General features: G+C 39.7%; 1 protein-coding gene across 8 annotated transcripts in view; it reads left to right on the top strand.

Moving 5' to 3' along the window:
* lrrfip1b (leucine rich repeat (in FLII) interacting protein 1b) overlaps positions 1-15,466 on the top strand; it is a 41,475-nt gene extending 26,009 nt beyond the window's left edge. For 4 of the 8 annotated variants that reach the window (XM_052140968.1, XM_052140967.1, XM_052140964.1 and 1 more), the window contains 14 exons: positions 1,021-1,086; positions 1,695-1,772; positions 2,105-2,134; positions 2,448-2,573; positions 2,838-3,008; positions 3,238-3,330; positions 4,863-4,955; positions 6,400-6,492; positions 6,634-6,778; positions 10,913-10,962; positions 11,083-11,200; positions 11,412-11,491; positions 13,701-13,805; positions 13,928-15,466. In XM_052140968.1, the coding sequence (XP_051996928.1) occupies positions 1,021-1,086; positions 1,695-1,772; positions 2,105-2,134; positions 2,448-2,573; positions 2,838-3,008; positions 3,238-3,330; positions 4,863-4,955; positions 6,400-6,492; positions 6,634-6,778; positions 10,913-10,962; positions 11,083-11,200; positions 11,412-11,491; positions 13,701-13,805; positions 13,928-14,038 (1,359 nt within the window). In that variant the 3' untranslated portion in view covers positions 14,039-15,466. The remainder of the gene's footprint in view (positions 1-1,020; positions 1,087-1,694; positions 1,773-2,104; positions 2,135-2,447; positions 2,574-2,837; positions 3,009-3,237; positions 3,331-4,862; positions 4,956-6,399; positions 6,493-6,633; positions 6,779-10,912; positions 10,963-11,082; positions 11,201-11,411; positions 11,492-13,700; positions 13,806-13,927) is intronic. The other 4 variants (XM_052140970.1, XM_052140969.1, XM_052140966.1 and 1 more) reach the window with 3 other exon arrangements.
* Positions 15,467-16,097: the final 631 nt, after the last annotated feature.

The following is a 16,097-nucleotide window of genomic DNA, read 5'->3' as shown; positions in this document are numbered from 1 at the left end:
CGATCCAGGGCCTGGGTATCTCTGACGCTGACTACCACCCTGGTTTGAATCCAGGGCGTGCTGAGTGACTCCAGTCAGGTCTCCTAAGCAACCAAATTGGGCCGGTTGCTAGGGAGGGTAGAGTCACATGGGGTAACCTCCTCGTGGTGGTGATTAGTGGTTCTCTCAATGGGGCGTGTGGTGAGTTGTGTGTGGATCGTGGAGAGTAGCATGAGTCTCCACATGCTGTGAGTCTCCGCGGTGTCATGCACAACGAGTCACGTGATCAGATGCGCCGATTGACGGTCTCAGAAGCGCAGGCAACTGAGACTCGTCCTCCATCACCCAGATTGAGGCGAGAAACGCGCCACCACGAGGACCTACTAAGAATTGGGCATTCCAAATAGGGAGAGAAGAAAAATAACAAAAATAAAATCATGATCCCTACGTCCATATTGCACTGCCCTACACAAAAACAGAGAAACACCATCATTTATATAGCTGAGGAAAACAAACACAGTGATGAAGAGTAGCATTTAACCATGTTATATTCTTTTGTTCAATTACTGTACTTAATATTCTAATATTATTTTGTATATCGCTGCAAAAAACAAGATGTATTGGCATCTGTGCAGGGAGTCAAATGAATCGATGAATTGTTTTTTGAATCAGTTCATTTCAATGAAGCTTCCAGATGGACTGATTCACTAAACTGAATCGGAGTTGCTTCATACTTGCGTATGAGAGAGTGTGGACATGCACAGGACGGTTCGCTCATCTGTAAAACAGTGCACGCTATTTCATGTTATAAAAAATGTACATCAATGTAGTGTTATCACATTACAACAACTCTTTGGAAAATATATTTTGGTTTATTCTGAAAACTGCTATACTAATGTCAGGCTACTGAAAAATTTATTTAAGTTAGTAGCGTCTCTACTATTACTTAGTTGCTCCCCAACTCTGGCAAGGTGAATGTGGTAATATGAGGTTTATAGTGTAAGCGTGTATGTGTAGTGAACGATTCTGTTCTGTCTACAGGGCTCACTGCATGAAGAGAGTTCATACTCTGCCAGTAGGCGTCTCAGTGGCTCCAGCACTAGAGTCGTAAGGCCCTGTCTTAACCTCTCCGTCTGGCAGGGGCACAGTCTGATACCCAATGCCAGTCTGGGCTTGTTGGGCTTGCTGCATGGTTCTGCTTTCAGACTTGACTCTGTGTTGTGTGTGTTTTTATGTTGTGAGGTCTCTCTGAGGAAAGTTTGGGAATTGAATGCAGACACATTGTCACCAGTGAGCCTGCACTGTTCCATTGGACCACTCTTGTGTTCAGATGTCTACATGGCACTGATCAGAGTGGGACCGATGGTGTCTGTCTTTGATTTAATACAGCATGTGATTGATGGTTAACCAGTCTTGTTATGATCTGTTTTCTTTCTGTTATTTTTGTTATAATGTGCTTAATATATAATGTATAATATGTTCTTTCATTCACTAGTCAGAGAGATTTGATGCTCCTTTGCATAGAAACCCACTAAGGATGTGTGTATCAGTGTGTGCTTTGACCCTCAATATAGGCATGGTGTTACACAGTGCTGTGTCATCAGGTTTCTGCCTGTCAGTTAACATATTTTCCCCTAATGCTCAGAACTTACTCTATTCTTGCTAACATCTGCTCCTCTGTCCTATTTTCCCTCTGCGTCTGCTTACCTGGTCAGCCTTCAGACTACAATGGCTTTCTGGGCTCCGGTTCTAGGGCATCGTCGAGGGCAAGTTCAGCCCGTGCCAGTCCAGTGGTGAGCTTCCCTTTTGCACCTCTGCCCTCATTCTGCAGCCCAAGCTTTAGTCCAGAATCAGTCGGATCTTCTGTTCCTCTGCATTAGCCGTTCCTCAAGTATAGTCTTCAGTATTGTGTGGAATAAGCCTTGCTCCCTCTAGTGGATGAAGCATGGAACATAACATGTGCCTCAATTCTGATTGACTGCAGTCTCAAGGCAATTTGGCTGCGATTTTGTTTCGGAACTTGGGTTTTCCCTAATCTAATATGGAGTGATGTAAAGAATCTGCATGATTTTACAATATTGCCTCTGAACACATGTAACTTACAGAAATGTCATTTTTCCCACAGGTGGAGGAAAGGTCAGACTTCCTGGAAAAGGTCAGTAAGGGTCAACCCCACAAGCTGTTTGAAGGTGTAAAGAATGGACTGAATTTTCCAGAATTGTCTTGGAAAAAAAAGGAATGGAAATAAATGAAATAGAAAAGTCACGGAGCTCTCTATAGTCCGTTTAAATATGTGTAATTATGCTCCATTCTGAAATATTTCATAGGCTAGAAATCGCTCTTTTATGAGCCACTGAAAAAAGTTGTGGAAAATTGTCGGTCAAAAGGTGTGGGAATAGAGATGTTTAAAATCATATTAATACATATTGCAAAATGATCAACTAAATCAATAATTATTGAAACATCAGGGATCCAGGACAGCCTCCACCCTGTCTGCTGCAACTTTAGCATCTCTGGGTGGAGGGTCATCACGAAGAGGAAGCTGTGATACCTCACTTTCAGCTGACACCGAGGCCTCCATACGGGAAATGAAGGTAATTTCGGTGTATTCATATCATGATATGTATGTATCAATGATTGTAAACGTTGTTAATACAAGAATAGGCTTCTGTAAGAATGTTTTTAATTATTTTTGCAATTGAAGCACTGTGCATGTGTTATTGGATTTCGAATTTGACATTTCAAGCTTGATTTTGAAATGTTGTTGTATTTGTGAGTGTATATATTTTTACATGCTCATAATTGGTTGAGTGAAGGAATAAACGGAGGACAATGTAAATGGATGCATTGTCTCTCAGGACTCCCTGGTGGAGGTGGAGGAGAAGTACCGTAAGGCCATGGTTTCCAACGCTCACCTAGACAATGAGAAGACAAACCTGATGTATCAGGTGGACACACTGAGAGAGACCCTGATGGAGCTGGAGGAACTTCTGTGTGAGACACGGAGAGAGTTTGAGGAGAAAACCAGGGTAACATGCATTGCATTTCAAATCATTTTCAATTTGCAAATTAGAGTGTCAAAAAGTAGATATTGAATGGCATGTTGAAAGCTAAAGAGAGCTATTGTGCCATTAGATTTGAGTCAGGGTTAGTGTCCATAATGTTGACTATAACTCTTAAGCTCCCATCTGAGAAGTTGTAGCACAGAATGTTATATATCAGTTATGATGGGTGTTTTTTCATTGCAATGTTTGTTAGGAGTGCGAGCGAGAATGTCACGCTCACAGTGTCCTGAAGTTCCAGTTTGAGGAGATGAAGGAAACACTGAAGCAGAGTGAAGAGTTGTTGTCGGTGAGCATTTCCTGTCACCAGTCCAAACAGTGCTTTCTAACACAGTGGTTCTCAACTGGTGTGTCCTGTCACAAAACATGTCACGGGTGTGTTCTGATTGGGTAGTGGAGCGGAGGGGAAAATATTGCTAAATGCAAATAACCACATAATTGTGCAACTTTTAAAGGGAGGATAAAATGCTGCCCAGATCTTTTGTTGTTAATGTCCAAGGTTATGCATCCAATAAATCTTTACTGTATTTTAGTGCAGTTTTCCAAACCCTAACCCTACCTAACCATCCTGCCAAACCTAAGAATAGCATGTTGCATAACAAACCTTAGAGACATGGGTTCTGGTCATAGACTGTAAAAAAAGATGGACGCCGCCCCTTCGCTCTTTTCCATTGGTGAGAACTGAAGCCGCCAGTGTCCCGATATGGCGCTGACATCTTGGGACTTGAGTCTGCGCAGTTGCGATTTCGGGACCAGACCTGCGCAGTAGTGAGCAGGAAGTAAAGCCGCGAAATCAAGGCCCCGCCCTCACTCTCGCTGAATCAATCGCAAGCACACGCCCCTGCACTTTTGACGGTGTGAAATAATTAATTACATTTAAAGCTCCAATCTCCTCAGTCCTCCAAAGATCCCGAAAAAAAGTCTGTTGGTGCTTCAGTGACTACTTCGCTCAGAGAACCTGTCAATCACAGCTGTCAATCATGATGTCACAGCAGCGTTTTTATAGCATCAAATAACTAAAAACAAACTTATTTTGAAAACAAACACTTGAAATGACATCAGCGTGACAGAAACGACAGTAAATGACAGAAACTATCTTTGGAAAAAAGATATGTGAAGTGTAATTGAATTGTTTAGTTGGTCTCACGTCCTGTTGAATAACATGGGGAGGCGGGGTTTATGACCTATACTAGGACCAGCCACCGGGGGGCGATCGAGACGTTTTGGCTTCACTTTTGAGGGCTTGTGCTGCACACTTGGTTCTGGTCCTGTGGAGACCAGGATGTATTGCTGAACGATTCATCGAAATAAAATCGAAATCACAAAATGACACAGTGTGATTATCAAATCGTGAGGGCTGCGATTTAATTAATGAATTAATAAGAGACATACAACTCACTTTTGGCACCACTCTGTGGACATTTCACTTGGAAAGTGAAGCTCACACGTGCCCATGCATAAATAAAACCTCCAGCTTTGGCCAATGTGGGCAATGGTTCAAATTCTGGTATGCACAGACCTATTTCAGCCAAAGTACTCACCACCATCGGTTCATGGTAATATTAATACATTTCAATGGATTAAGTTTGAATTTTAGGACTTGGTTTACTTACGCACAGTAAACCCTTTTACTACTGTGTTGGGTCGTCATTTGATATATAAATATAAATCTGATCCTGAGGCAAAGCCAGTTTAGAACCACTGTTTGTTTGTCTTTCTGGTATCGATTGAGTCTGTCTTATTGCTGTGTAGCTTTCTTCTCTCACAGTTTCTACCTTTCCATTTGTTGTTTCTCTGCTTGCTCTCATGGCCGGGGCTCAGGAAGCCCAACAGTCGCATGGCAAGCAGAAGGACTATATTAAAGAGATCTCTGACCTGCAAGAAACATTGGAATGGAAGGATAAAAAGATCCGGGTACACTTACTTTCTGTGGCTATTTTTCATATCATATCACACCATAACCATCTTTTAGAGTTTAACACTTGTCTTAAATAACAACCTATCTCTTTATGAATTGTCCCTTTTCGAATTACCCAATTCCTTACTTTGCATGTGTAACTTATTAACCTATTAACTTGTTAAAGGAAAATTCCGGGTTTGGTACATTTTAAAAGGACAGTTCACCCAAAATTGGAAATTCTCTCATCCTTTTCTCATCCTCATGCCATCCCAGATGTGTGTGACTTTCTTTCTTCAGCAGAACAGGAATTGAGATATTTAGAAGAATATTTCAGCTGTGTTGGTCCATACAATACAAGTGAATGTTAACCGAACTTTGAAGCTCCAAAAGCAAATAAAGGCAGCATAAAAGTAATCCATACGACTCCAGAGGTTAAATCCATGTCTTCAGACAAAAAATATGATGAAAGAAATGATTAACCATTTCAAATATTTTTTTTTATCATAACTTCTCTTCCCTGCTTAGTAGGGGGTGATATGAATGAAGAATGTGAATCACCGAAAACAAAAGAAGAAAGTGAAAGTTAAAGTGGAGATTGACTGAGCAGGGAGGAGAATTCATAGTTAAAAAAGACTTAAATATTGACCTATCATATCTCTTCTGAAGACACGGATTAAACCACTAGAGTCTTATGGATTACTTTTATGCTGCCTTTATGTGCTTTTTGGAGCTTCAAAGTTCTGGTTACCATTCACTTACATTGTACGGACCTACAGAGCTGAAATATTCTTCTAAAAATCTTCACTTGTGCTCGGCAGAAGAAAGAAAGTTACACACATCTGGGATGGCATGAGGCTGAATAAATGATGAGAGAATATTCATTTTTGGGTGTACTGTCTCTTTAAGATCAATCAACAGTATTTGTGGCATAATGTTGATTATCAAAAACTACATTTTGATTTAAAAAAAGCACAAATCTGTGTTACAGTCAGGCACTTACAATGGAAGTCAATGAGGCAAATTTTTGAACGTTAAAATACTGTTTCAAAAGGATAGACAGAAGACGTAAACTATATGTGTTAACATGTTTTTAGCATTAGTGTTAATATTGCGCGTGTTTTAACAGAAGTATTAATGTCAGTGCTTTTATAAAATTACAAGCTTCTCATTTCTGCCTTTAAACCCTGTAAAAATGGTCCCCATTGACTTCCATTGTAAATGCCTCCATTTTTACTTTTCTAAAGAAAAGAAGGAAGGAGTTAAACTACATTTCTGTGGTAATCAACATTATGCCACAAATGCTGTCGATTGAGCTGAACTTGTATTGAACCTGGAATATTCCTTTAAAGAATCGAATGTTCTATTCTCTCACATGAGCCTTGTAGCATAACCGTGTTTCCTTCACTCCTTTGTTTTTTCCCTCTTGGCTTGTTCACTTTTGCGGATGGCCACATTAAGGTCTTAGAGAGGCAGAAGGAGCATTCAGACATTATCCATGATGAACGGGACGCACTCAGGGACGAGGTTTCACAGCTTAGAGATGCTCTAAAGGTAGAGATGTAGAAGGAATGTTGAGAATCACAGTCGGGATGTTAAAGTCGTTATATTTCGTGTGATCATTTTGACATCAAAGCACCATAAGAAAGTAATGCACACAATGGGACATAGACATCACATGTCATTCATTCACAGAAACATGGCATAGTGCTGGTATCTGAGGTGACAGCCAATGGAAAGGTAGCAGATGGGGTGATTGATGGGCATGCTGATGTGGAAACAGCCTCCCGATTGAATCACAACGCTCACACGCCCACCGTGAGTGCAGACAGTATGTTAGGTAAGACAAGTGCTTTCCAGGAATGTTTTTACTGTCAATTAATCTTATTAGCGAAAGCAACTAAATTATTGTATATGTATGTCGATTTCTAGCTTTGTATTTCCTTGCTGTGCATGTGCAATAAAGTTATTGCCGTACAGTTGAAATATGACATGCTATTAATAAGATCAAACAATAATCAGATTAATTAAACATTTTATTTTGCTTCCACTGCCCTTTTGAGATCAGACATGCTTATTCATTTTGATTCAATATTGCTTGTTGCTTGCCATAACTTATAATATATGCAAATATATTCAGTTTTATGCCGAGTTGTCAACAACTACAATCTGTTGTCTTCACTGTTGGAATTCTTTCTCCACTGATCAGCCGTTAATTCATTCAAGAAACAAACACTGCAGTTTGCTTGGCACAATCAATGGCAATTCAATCATTCTCTCTTTAAATGGAATCTTAAGTGTGATTCGCTCTTACGATCCAATCAAAAAGGTGTTTTCAATCTGGACTCTCATCTAATCCCAATAATGTTACAGACAGAGGTCCAGAACAGCAGATAAACCCAACTACAGAGACAGAGATAACCCGAAACTCTGGTGAGACCACACCGGTGCTTGAGGCGATGTCAAAGGAGCATATCGGTGCAGATCGATTAAATGAAGAAACACGAGAGATGCAAGATATCGCTGTCTGCACCCCCCAAAAAGAAGAGATCGCAAGAGAGGGGACTACAGGCTCTGCGGCAGTGAAACGGAAGTGTTCGCCAGCTGATGTGGTCAGTTCTGTGGTGGGTTCTTGTTTGAAGGAACGCTCAGATGGACCTCTGACATTACCCTGTGGAAATAAGGCTTCGGTTCTTCAGACGACAGGGTTCCACGTGTCAGAGGAAGAAGTTGAACCTGAAAGTCCAGAACGGAATGTGTCCTCAGCCACTGGACTAGCTGGAAACATGATGGAAAACTCCCAAACTCACAAGCTCGACTCCATACAAGCTCAATCAGAGGATAGCGCAGTCCAAACAACGAGTCGTCCATCTGAGGAGGAAGTCTGGACAGTTAGTACAGAAGTTGAGAAAGAAATATTTATAACTGAAGGAATTCAGACACTGAATTCACCACAAGGTCAAACGGCCCCAGATGAATCAAAAATGGCAGCACTCGTTAAAAACGTAATGTGTGCGGAGGAGCATTCTGAGAATGACACGTCCGAGTGTACTGATGGCCGATTTAACGCCTCACAGGCAAAGAGCCCTCCAGTTAACGTTCAAGAGCTTGTGAACAAAGAAAGCATGTCAGAGGATGAAGGAAATGTTGGTTCAAGCCCAGAAACCTCTCAAAATATGCTAATGCAACCATTAAAGCCTAATAGTCAGATAACATCTGAAATGGCAAAATATGAACCAGAGAGCTGGCAAAGCATCGGGATCATTGCTGCCATGAAAACTTCTCAAGATCTTATGTTTGAACCCACAGTGGATATCTGTAATACCACAGAAGGCAATGGTGCACAGTCCCATCAAGAGACAGTGGTTGAGTTCGAGTGTGGACAGGAAGACGCACTTAGCATGCCAGTCGAGTACAAGGGCATTGCTCTCCTTCTCGATAGCTGTCAGGAAGTCGTTGCATGGGATGCTGCTGTTTTAGAGCTGGATGAAGTTAGCGCACATAGCAGTGAACCTTCAAAAGAGCTAACTGTTGCTGTGAGAGGACTGAGTGTAGAAAATGAAACACGGCCTTACTTTAAGACCAAGCTTGAGGTCAAGAGCATCTTTAGCTGCTTCGTGTCGTGATTTTTAAGAGACTTTAAAAGAAGTTTGATTTGCTGATGTTTATGAAAATGTCCTTTTGATTTCTTTGTTACAATGTTGCAATTGTACTTATATTTGACTTCTGAAGCATACCTGTAAAGATTGTGCTATACTGTAAGCTCAACATATTCACTGCACTTGTCACCATAAATAAAAAGCAAATGCCAAAAATGTTTGTTGGAATTGAACAATATTGTACAACATAATTTCAATGTTCCTATTATTGGACAAGGGTGATATGTACAGTATTATAATACAAATATTGTAATGTTAATCCCATGCACATTTTCTAATGATAGCAAATTACATGATTCCTTTACATACACTTGGAATGCCTAAATGAATGAATGAATGAATTAAAAGTACGCTCAAAAGCATTTTTTCTATGTAACTGCAGTGATTGAGGATGATTATAATTATTGTTCTGTTGGCATTTTATACGGCAGCCTAATTTTAATAACATGGCAAAAAGGACATAGCAACAATATCCAACCAGATACTAAGACATTCTACAATGTATAGTCATATTCAACTTACTACTTTAATTGTTATTCTGGTGATATTTGTCATTAAATATTTTCTATTAAATTACAAAAATGCTAATTAGAAGCATTTACACTAGAAGTCACTTCTGGACACCGCTGTGCAGTTAATATATCTATTAATAGATGACATTTTAATAATGTGAATTATTATGCCATGCTGAAATATGCACAAAATAACATTACTGCTAGTAAATATTAACATGAACAATAGTGATTAATGAGTAAGAGTTTTATACCCTCACAGGGGAATTACAAGCTTTCCACTGACAGATATATTCTTTGACCACATCAGTAATATACAGCTGAAGTCAGACGTTTACATTCATCCCAGCCAAATACATTTAAACTCTGTTTTTCACCATTCCTGATATTTAATGGTAGAAACATTCCCTGTCTTAGGTCAGTTAGGATCACTTCTTTATTTTAAGAATGTGAAATATCAATAATAGTCAAGAGAATGATTTAATTCAGCTTTTATTCCTTTCATCACATTCCCAGTGGGTCAGAAGTTTACAGACACTTTGTTAATATTTGGTATCATTACCTTTAAAGTTAAAGGTGATGACACTCCAATTTCTTGACTTTGTTGTCATTAAGCCATTTTGCCACAACTCTGGAGGTGTGCTTGGGGTCATTGTCCATTTGGAAGACCCATTTGTGACCGAGCTTTAACTTCCTGTCTGATGTCTTGAGATGTTGCTTCAATATATCCACATAATGTTCCTTCCTCATGATGTCATCATCTATTCAGTGAAGTGCACCAGTCCCTCCTGCAGCAAACACCCCCACAACATGATGCTGCACCCCCATGCTTCACTGTTGGGATGCTGTTCTTCACCCTTTTTCCTCCAAACATAACGATGGTCATTATGGCCAAACAGTTCAAATTTTGTTTCATTAGACCAGAGGACATTTCTCCAGTAAGATCTTTGTCCCCATGTGCACTTGCAAACTATAGTCTGGCTTTTAAATGGTGGTTTTGGAGCAGTGGCTTCTTCCTTGCTGAGCACCTTTCAGGTGATGTCCATATAGGACTGGTTTTGCTGTGGATCTAGATACTCGTCCACCTGTTTCCTCCAGCATCTTCACAAGGTCCTTTGCTGTTGTTCTGGGATTGATTTGCACTTTTCACACAAACTACGTTCATCTCTAGGAGACAGAATGCGTCTCCTTCCTGAGCGGTGTGATGACTGTGTGGTCACATGGTGTTTATACTAGAGTACTATTGATTGTACAGATGAACGTGACACCTTCAGGCGTTTGGAAATTGCTCCCAAGGATGAACCAGACTTGAGGAGGTCCACACTTGTTTTTCTGAGGTCTTGGCTGATTTCTTAGGCCTTAAAATATATCCACAGGTACACCTCCAATTCAGTGCACCTCCTATCAGAAGCTAATTGGCTAATTGTCTAATGGCTTGACATCATTTTCTGGAATTTTCCAAGCTGCTTAAAGACACAGTTAACTGTGTGTGTGTAAACTACTGACCCACTGGAATTGTGATATAGTCAATTAAAAGTGAAACAATCGGTCTGTAAACAATTGATGGAAAAATGACTCGTGTCATGCACAAAGTAGATGTCCTAAACAACCTGCCAAAACTATAGTTTACTAATATTATCTAATATTAAAATAAAAAAATGAGTTTTAATGACTTTAACCTAAGTGTATGTAAACTTCTGACTTCAACTGTATATTTAATCTAAGGTTGCAAATGAAAATGTTTCAGCACCTACATTGTCTGATTGCATGTGATGGTCGTGGTTTTATGTTAATTTTTTTCAGAGATCAGATTGAGAAAGCTGGTAGAAGAGAGAGAGAGTTTGCTGGAACAGGTGATTCATATCATTTCATGCTGTTCAATTGCTTTATTGTTTTGTGTGTAACTGATAATGTGGGTGGGGTCTCTTATGAAATCACATCCTGCCAGCATGTTTACTGAGCTGTGTGTGTAGGTGCGGAAACTTAAAGCCGTTGTAGAGCAAAAACAAAAGAATGGGACGGAAGAGACCGGATGCATGAATGAGGATGATCTACAGAACGGTCTGGACACTCATATCCTAGATCTGCAGAGTAAGACACAAGCTAGCATTCACTGTGTTGTGTTGTCCTGCAAAATCCCTTCATATATTCTTTGTCTACATTTGTAATCCTCTTTGTATATATTTCCAGTTTTACTACATTGTTTGAATTTACCATTGCACACATCCCACTGAACATGTGAACTCATACGTGTAATGAAACTGTAATTAAATTGAATCATGAAAATCTTTTGTGTCTATAGGAGATGCTAACAGGCAGATCAGTGACATGAAATTTAAACTGGTCAAGTCTGAGCAAGAAGTCATGGCACTTGAACAAAATGTAAGTCATGGATAAAATCAACACTTTAGATACAGATTCATGTCCAAGAACACAAACTCTGAATCAGACTCCTGCATGCTATTTTATCATCAATTGTTTTTAAAGTTCTCCTTTTAGTCTTAGCTCCCTTTGTTTACAACCAGTTAAAATCCACGATCCCGGTTCCGGGATTTAAAATTACGTCAGTAATAATGTACTTCCAATTTTAAATGTATGCGGAGGAGTTATGAGCTCATATCTGGTACCATTTGAAAGCTTAGAATGTCTACTTTCTTGAGATATGCATCACTTTGGCATTTGTTTTACACAAAGTAACTTATTTACAATAAATTACATAGTTCCACCCATCAAAAGTCGTGTCATAATTATGTGCGTTTTTGGATACATATGTCTCATATCGCTCAAATATGACGCACATGTACAAACCATGTATCAAATGAAAGCTCTCATTGCCAGTAAGAAGTTCCAATAAGTCTTTTTTTTGAGGTATAATCACATATCTAATACACTTCGAATGAATCATGAAGTATACAATCATACAAGTGAAATTATTGAATATTTGAAGTGCTACTCGCACTAGACAGCACAGTTAGCCACAAATGCTACATAATCCTTTACCTTAGGTTATTCTCTGCAAAATGAGCCGTTTTTCAGTGTTTTCTGTGGTTGTGTGCCCAAGTAATACCTCGAGTGCAGAAACACCACAAAGTAATGTTATATGATATTCAACAATCCAGGAAAATATGTAAACGTCCGATCCGGATAAAGCATATATTGCCGTAAAGCTTAGACCCTCCGCTTTCCGGCAATGTCTCTCAAGATCAAATAGACCAATCAGGGGCTGTGATATTGCATCCAGACTGTGAAGTGATCACTGGGTAGGTTACGTGCGCAAAACACACAGACGCGTCTCACCAGACACCAGAGCGCATATTTACCACTTTCAACAGTGTTTTATGTAATGACAAAGGGTTTTCTGTAAAATTACACTGGGATTTTGCATTTATAGCACTGTATATGGGTATGGGGAGACTTTAGATTTGGGTAGGCGGAAAGTACACCAAAAAAGGTAATATTCCTCCCTTCAAATAAATTGAAATAGATATTAAATAAAACATGATACAGACAAAATTCCTTTTTCAGGTATTTGCTGACATCTAGTGGAAACAGCCAAAACTGTCTGCTTGCTGCTAGGGTTTACAGGGCTTGAGTTATACACTTTCAAAAATGAATTTATATAAAAAAATCAAAAAGCACCTCTTTTTTAGGAGGGTTATTACTGTTCAGACAACATATATTTAATTTTTTTAAATTTTTAGCAGTGTTTTATGCAACTTCAAAGGGTTTCCTGTAAAATGACACCAAAACTGTGTATTTAGGCCAAAGTATGTGGGAATGGGAAGCTTTTTAATTTGGGTAGGCCAAATCCAGGCGGAAATCCCCAAAAATGGCAAGGATCTTAAGAGGTTGTTGTTTCTGTTGTTGTACAGCCAGTTCCTCAAAAACATGATCTGGGCCATGTTTCCCAAAAGTATCGCAAGCTTAAGTTGATTTTAGAGATCACTGGCTAGGGATAGTAATTTCTAAAGACTGGTCGGATACATTATGACAGCACATAAACACACACTCACATACACACACACAGGAAGACACATATGCAGACACACACGCACACACATACACACACTCTCACACACACACACATTCACACTCACGCACACACAGGAAGACACACATGCACACACACACTCTCACACATGCAGTCTCACACACACATACACATTCACACACACACAGGAAGACACACATGCACACACACACACACTCTCACACACTCTCACACACGCAGTCTCACACACACACACACACATTCACACTCACACACAGGAAGACACATGCATGTGTGTGTTTCGTGAGAAGTGCTCTAGATGTGCTCATGAGCCGCATAAACACAGTGAATCAGACTCGCACATCAACAGCTTTTCTTTTGTCTGTTCTTTAAAGTATAATCAAGTGTTATACTTCAAATGCACGTCTTTATGTCTAATGTCACTCCAAGATGTCTCACAGTGGCGGGCAGATGAGCAAAATTACTGGCCACTATGCATGAAACACCCGCAATGGGCAGGTGTTCAAATACCTTTGAATATGAATTCAGTTAACCTGACCATTCTTTCCTGCATAACCTGTTATCTCTGTCGTGTGGCAGATCATTCGGCTGGAGGGTCAAGTGACCCGTTATAAGACAGCTGCCGAGGCTGCAGAGAAAGTGGAAGACGAACTAAAAGTAGAGAAACGCAAGTTGCAAAGAGAGGTATAGTCTGACATCAACATGTTGAATCACTTATGAAGTCGTGAGAAACACTCAATATTCCAAACATTTTACCAGCAACTGATGTAATAAATCATGCATTGTATATCCGCTTTATTCTCTAGCTGAGATCTGCGCTTGACCGGGCTGATGAGCTTGAAGCAAGCAACAGCCACCTTACGAAGAGACTGGAGAAGATGAAGGCCAATCGAAGTGCCCTATTGGCACAGCAGTGATGCACGATTTTGATTGCCCTCTGGCACCAATGACCTGCCAACCGTATAAAACTAAAACCTTTATCAAAACAGACAGTTCTAATAAAATAATCCCAATTATAATCATTCTAATTCAGTTTGTGATTATCAAACATCAAAAAACAGGAGTGAAAGTCAAGCAGCATCCATTTGGTGGCTTGTGGATTCCAAGCAGAGGACACATTAAAGGCTTACTGAGGTTAAAAAGTGAACTTTGGTTTGGATTAGAAGAAGCAGCAGGTGCTCAAGACAATGTTGACTCGACTGGACTGGATTATGGATCTCGATCGCAAGACCAACAAAGCACACACAGATTACAACTATAGCATGGGAGCAGGTTGTTTTAGTTAACCAGCGCTGAGGGACCTTCACTTATCTTGGTGGATCATGCACTTTATCCCTGCATCAGTATTCCAATTTTCTGTGTGACTTAGAAAATGTATCACATGGATATCTGGTCCCTTTGTTGTTCCATATGGATTTGTTTAATCCAGAGATTGTATGATTGTATGTATGCTACGACATACAGAGAAAGTTGTTTTTCTTTGCAGCCTGCGCAGACTTATTGACTTATTTAAGAAAAATGGGCCAAAAGGTGTCATTATATTTCTATAGTCATCGTGTTATGTTGAATATTCAGGTTTGAGACCATCCACTTAAAAAGGCCATTGTTTGTTGCTTTCCGTGTACAAAGACTGCAGATACGTCTTGGTTAGTGTAATATGGTAAGTAGAAGTAGACAGAAAGCAAGCACAGTTCATCATCAGTATATATGTCCAGTTTAGTCTCAGATCATGGAGCAAAATATATGTATATAATCATCTGAGGGCTAAATGGACTTTTGAGACATCACCAGCCTTTAAAGATTGCTTTTGAAAACATGCTGAGTCAACATTCGCGTGCAGCTGCTTATTGAAGCTGGTTGTTGTACTGTAGCATTTTCACTAATGGTCTGCCATTTACATAGTGTATCATTAATCTTGATACATTTGGGGTTGAAAGAAATGAACAGCGTTTTTTAATAAAAAGGGAGAAAAATTATTAAACAAAATTGTTGCAATAATGCTTTTCAGTGTAACTGACCATTGCATTTACACAACAACATTCAAATGTACTCATGAAAACAGTTATAATAACGAGTGTCATGATGCTTTATTTGCTATGGTATGCCAATAAGATGCTACTATATTTCTGATTGTCACTTTTACTTGTATCTCTTCCCAAGGTTCTGCAACTATGGGAGACAACGCACCACATTGTTTACACACTCACTTAAGAAGAACATGCTGTTTCTTAAGGACTGATATATGCTAAACTTTAAAAATAACAGGCATATCCATAGATGGACAGATCCTGTTCTTTACCTGTATTACAGCTATTGGTGTGGTATGACATGGAATAAATGCAATAACAGGATTTTAGGGTTGTTATTTATTTGTTATTATATTTTTTATTGCATGATTTAACTGTTTAATTAATGTTTTCTCCCCATCCCTCACAATGTCAAGGGCTGATACATCAGTTCCCTATCTGTCACTCACTCGACATTGTGTTAATGTAGTGACACTAGGGGTCACTCTTGGGAGCCCCAAACACCTCTGATCTTTGAGAAAAGGCCAATGAGAATTTGCATGCATCTCCCCTGGACAAACGGGTATAAAAGGAGCTGGCTCGCAACCACTAATTCAGATTTTTTCTTCGGAGATGAGTGGTTGATTCACAGAGAGCTGAATTCCACTGCTGTTCCATTCACCTCTGCATACTGTTGGATTTATGGTGCATTACCGCGGTTTCACCCCCTCATGCACGGATTGAGTGCAGAGAACACCCCTGGTTGCTTCGACAGCCTAAAAGAGTATATTTTCTCCAAAAGAGTGGCACTGACGGAGAGCATCTTTTTAAAGATTTAGATAAAGTTTAGTTCCTGGTTGCGGTCGCTACCTCTCCACCTCTGAAGGCCACAATCACTGTCTCATCTGCATGGGCCACGTCCATGAGACAGCTTAGACAGCATTCGTGGATGGATTATGTTCTCACTGCG

This window comes from Xyrauchen texanus, chromosome 13 (assembly GCF_025860055.1).
Source record: "Xyrauchen texanus isolate HMW12.3.18 chromosome 13, RBS_HiC_50CHRs, whole genome shotgun sequence".
NCBI lineage: Eukaryota > Metazoa > Chordata > Actinopteri > Cypriniformes > Catostomidae > Xyrauchen > Xyrauchen texanus.
The sequence above is the reverse complement of the archived record's forward strand: the minus strand, read 5'-3'. Positions and strand labels throughout refer to the sequence as shown.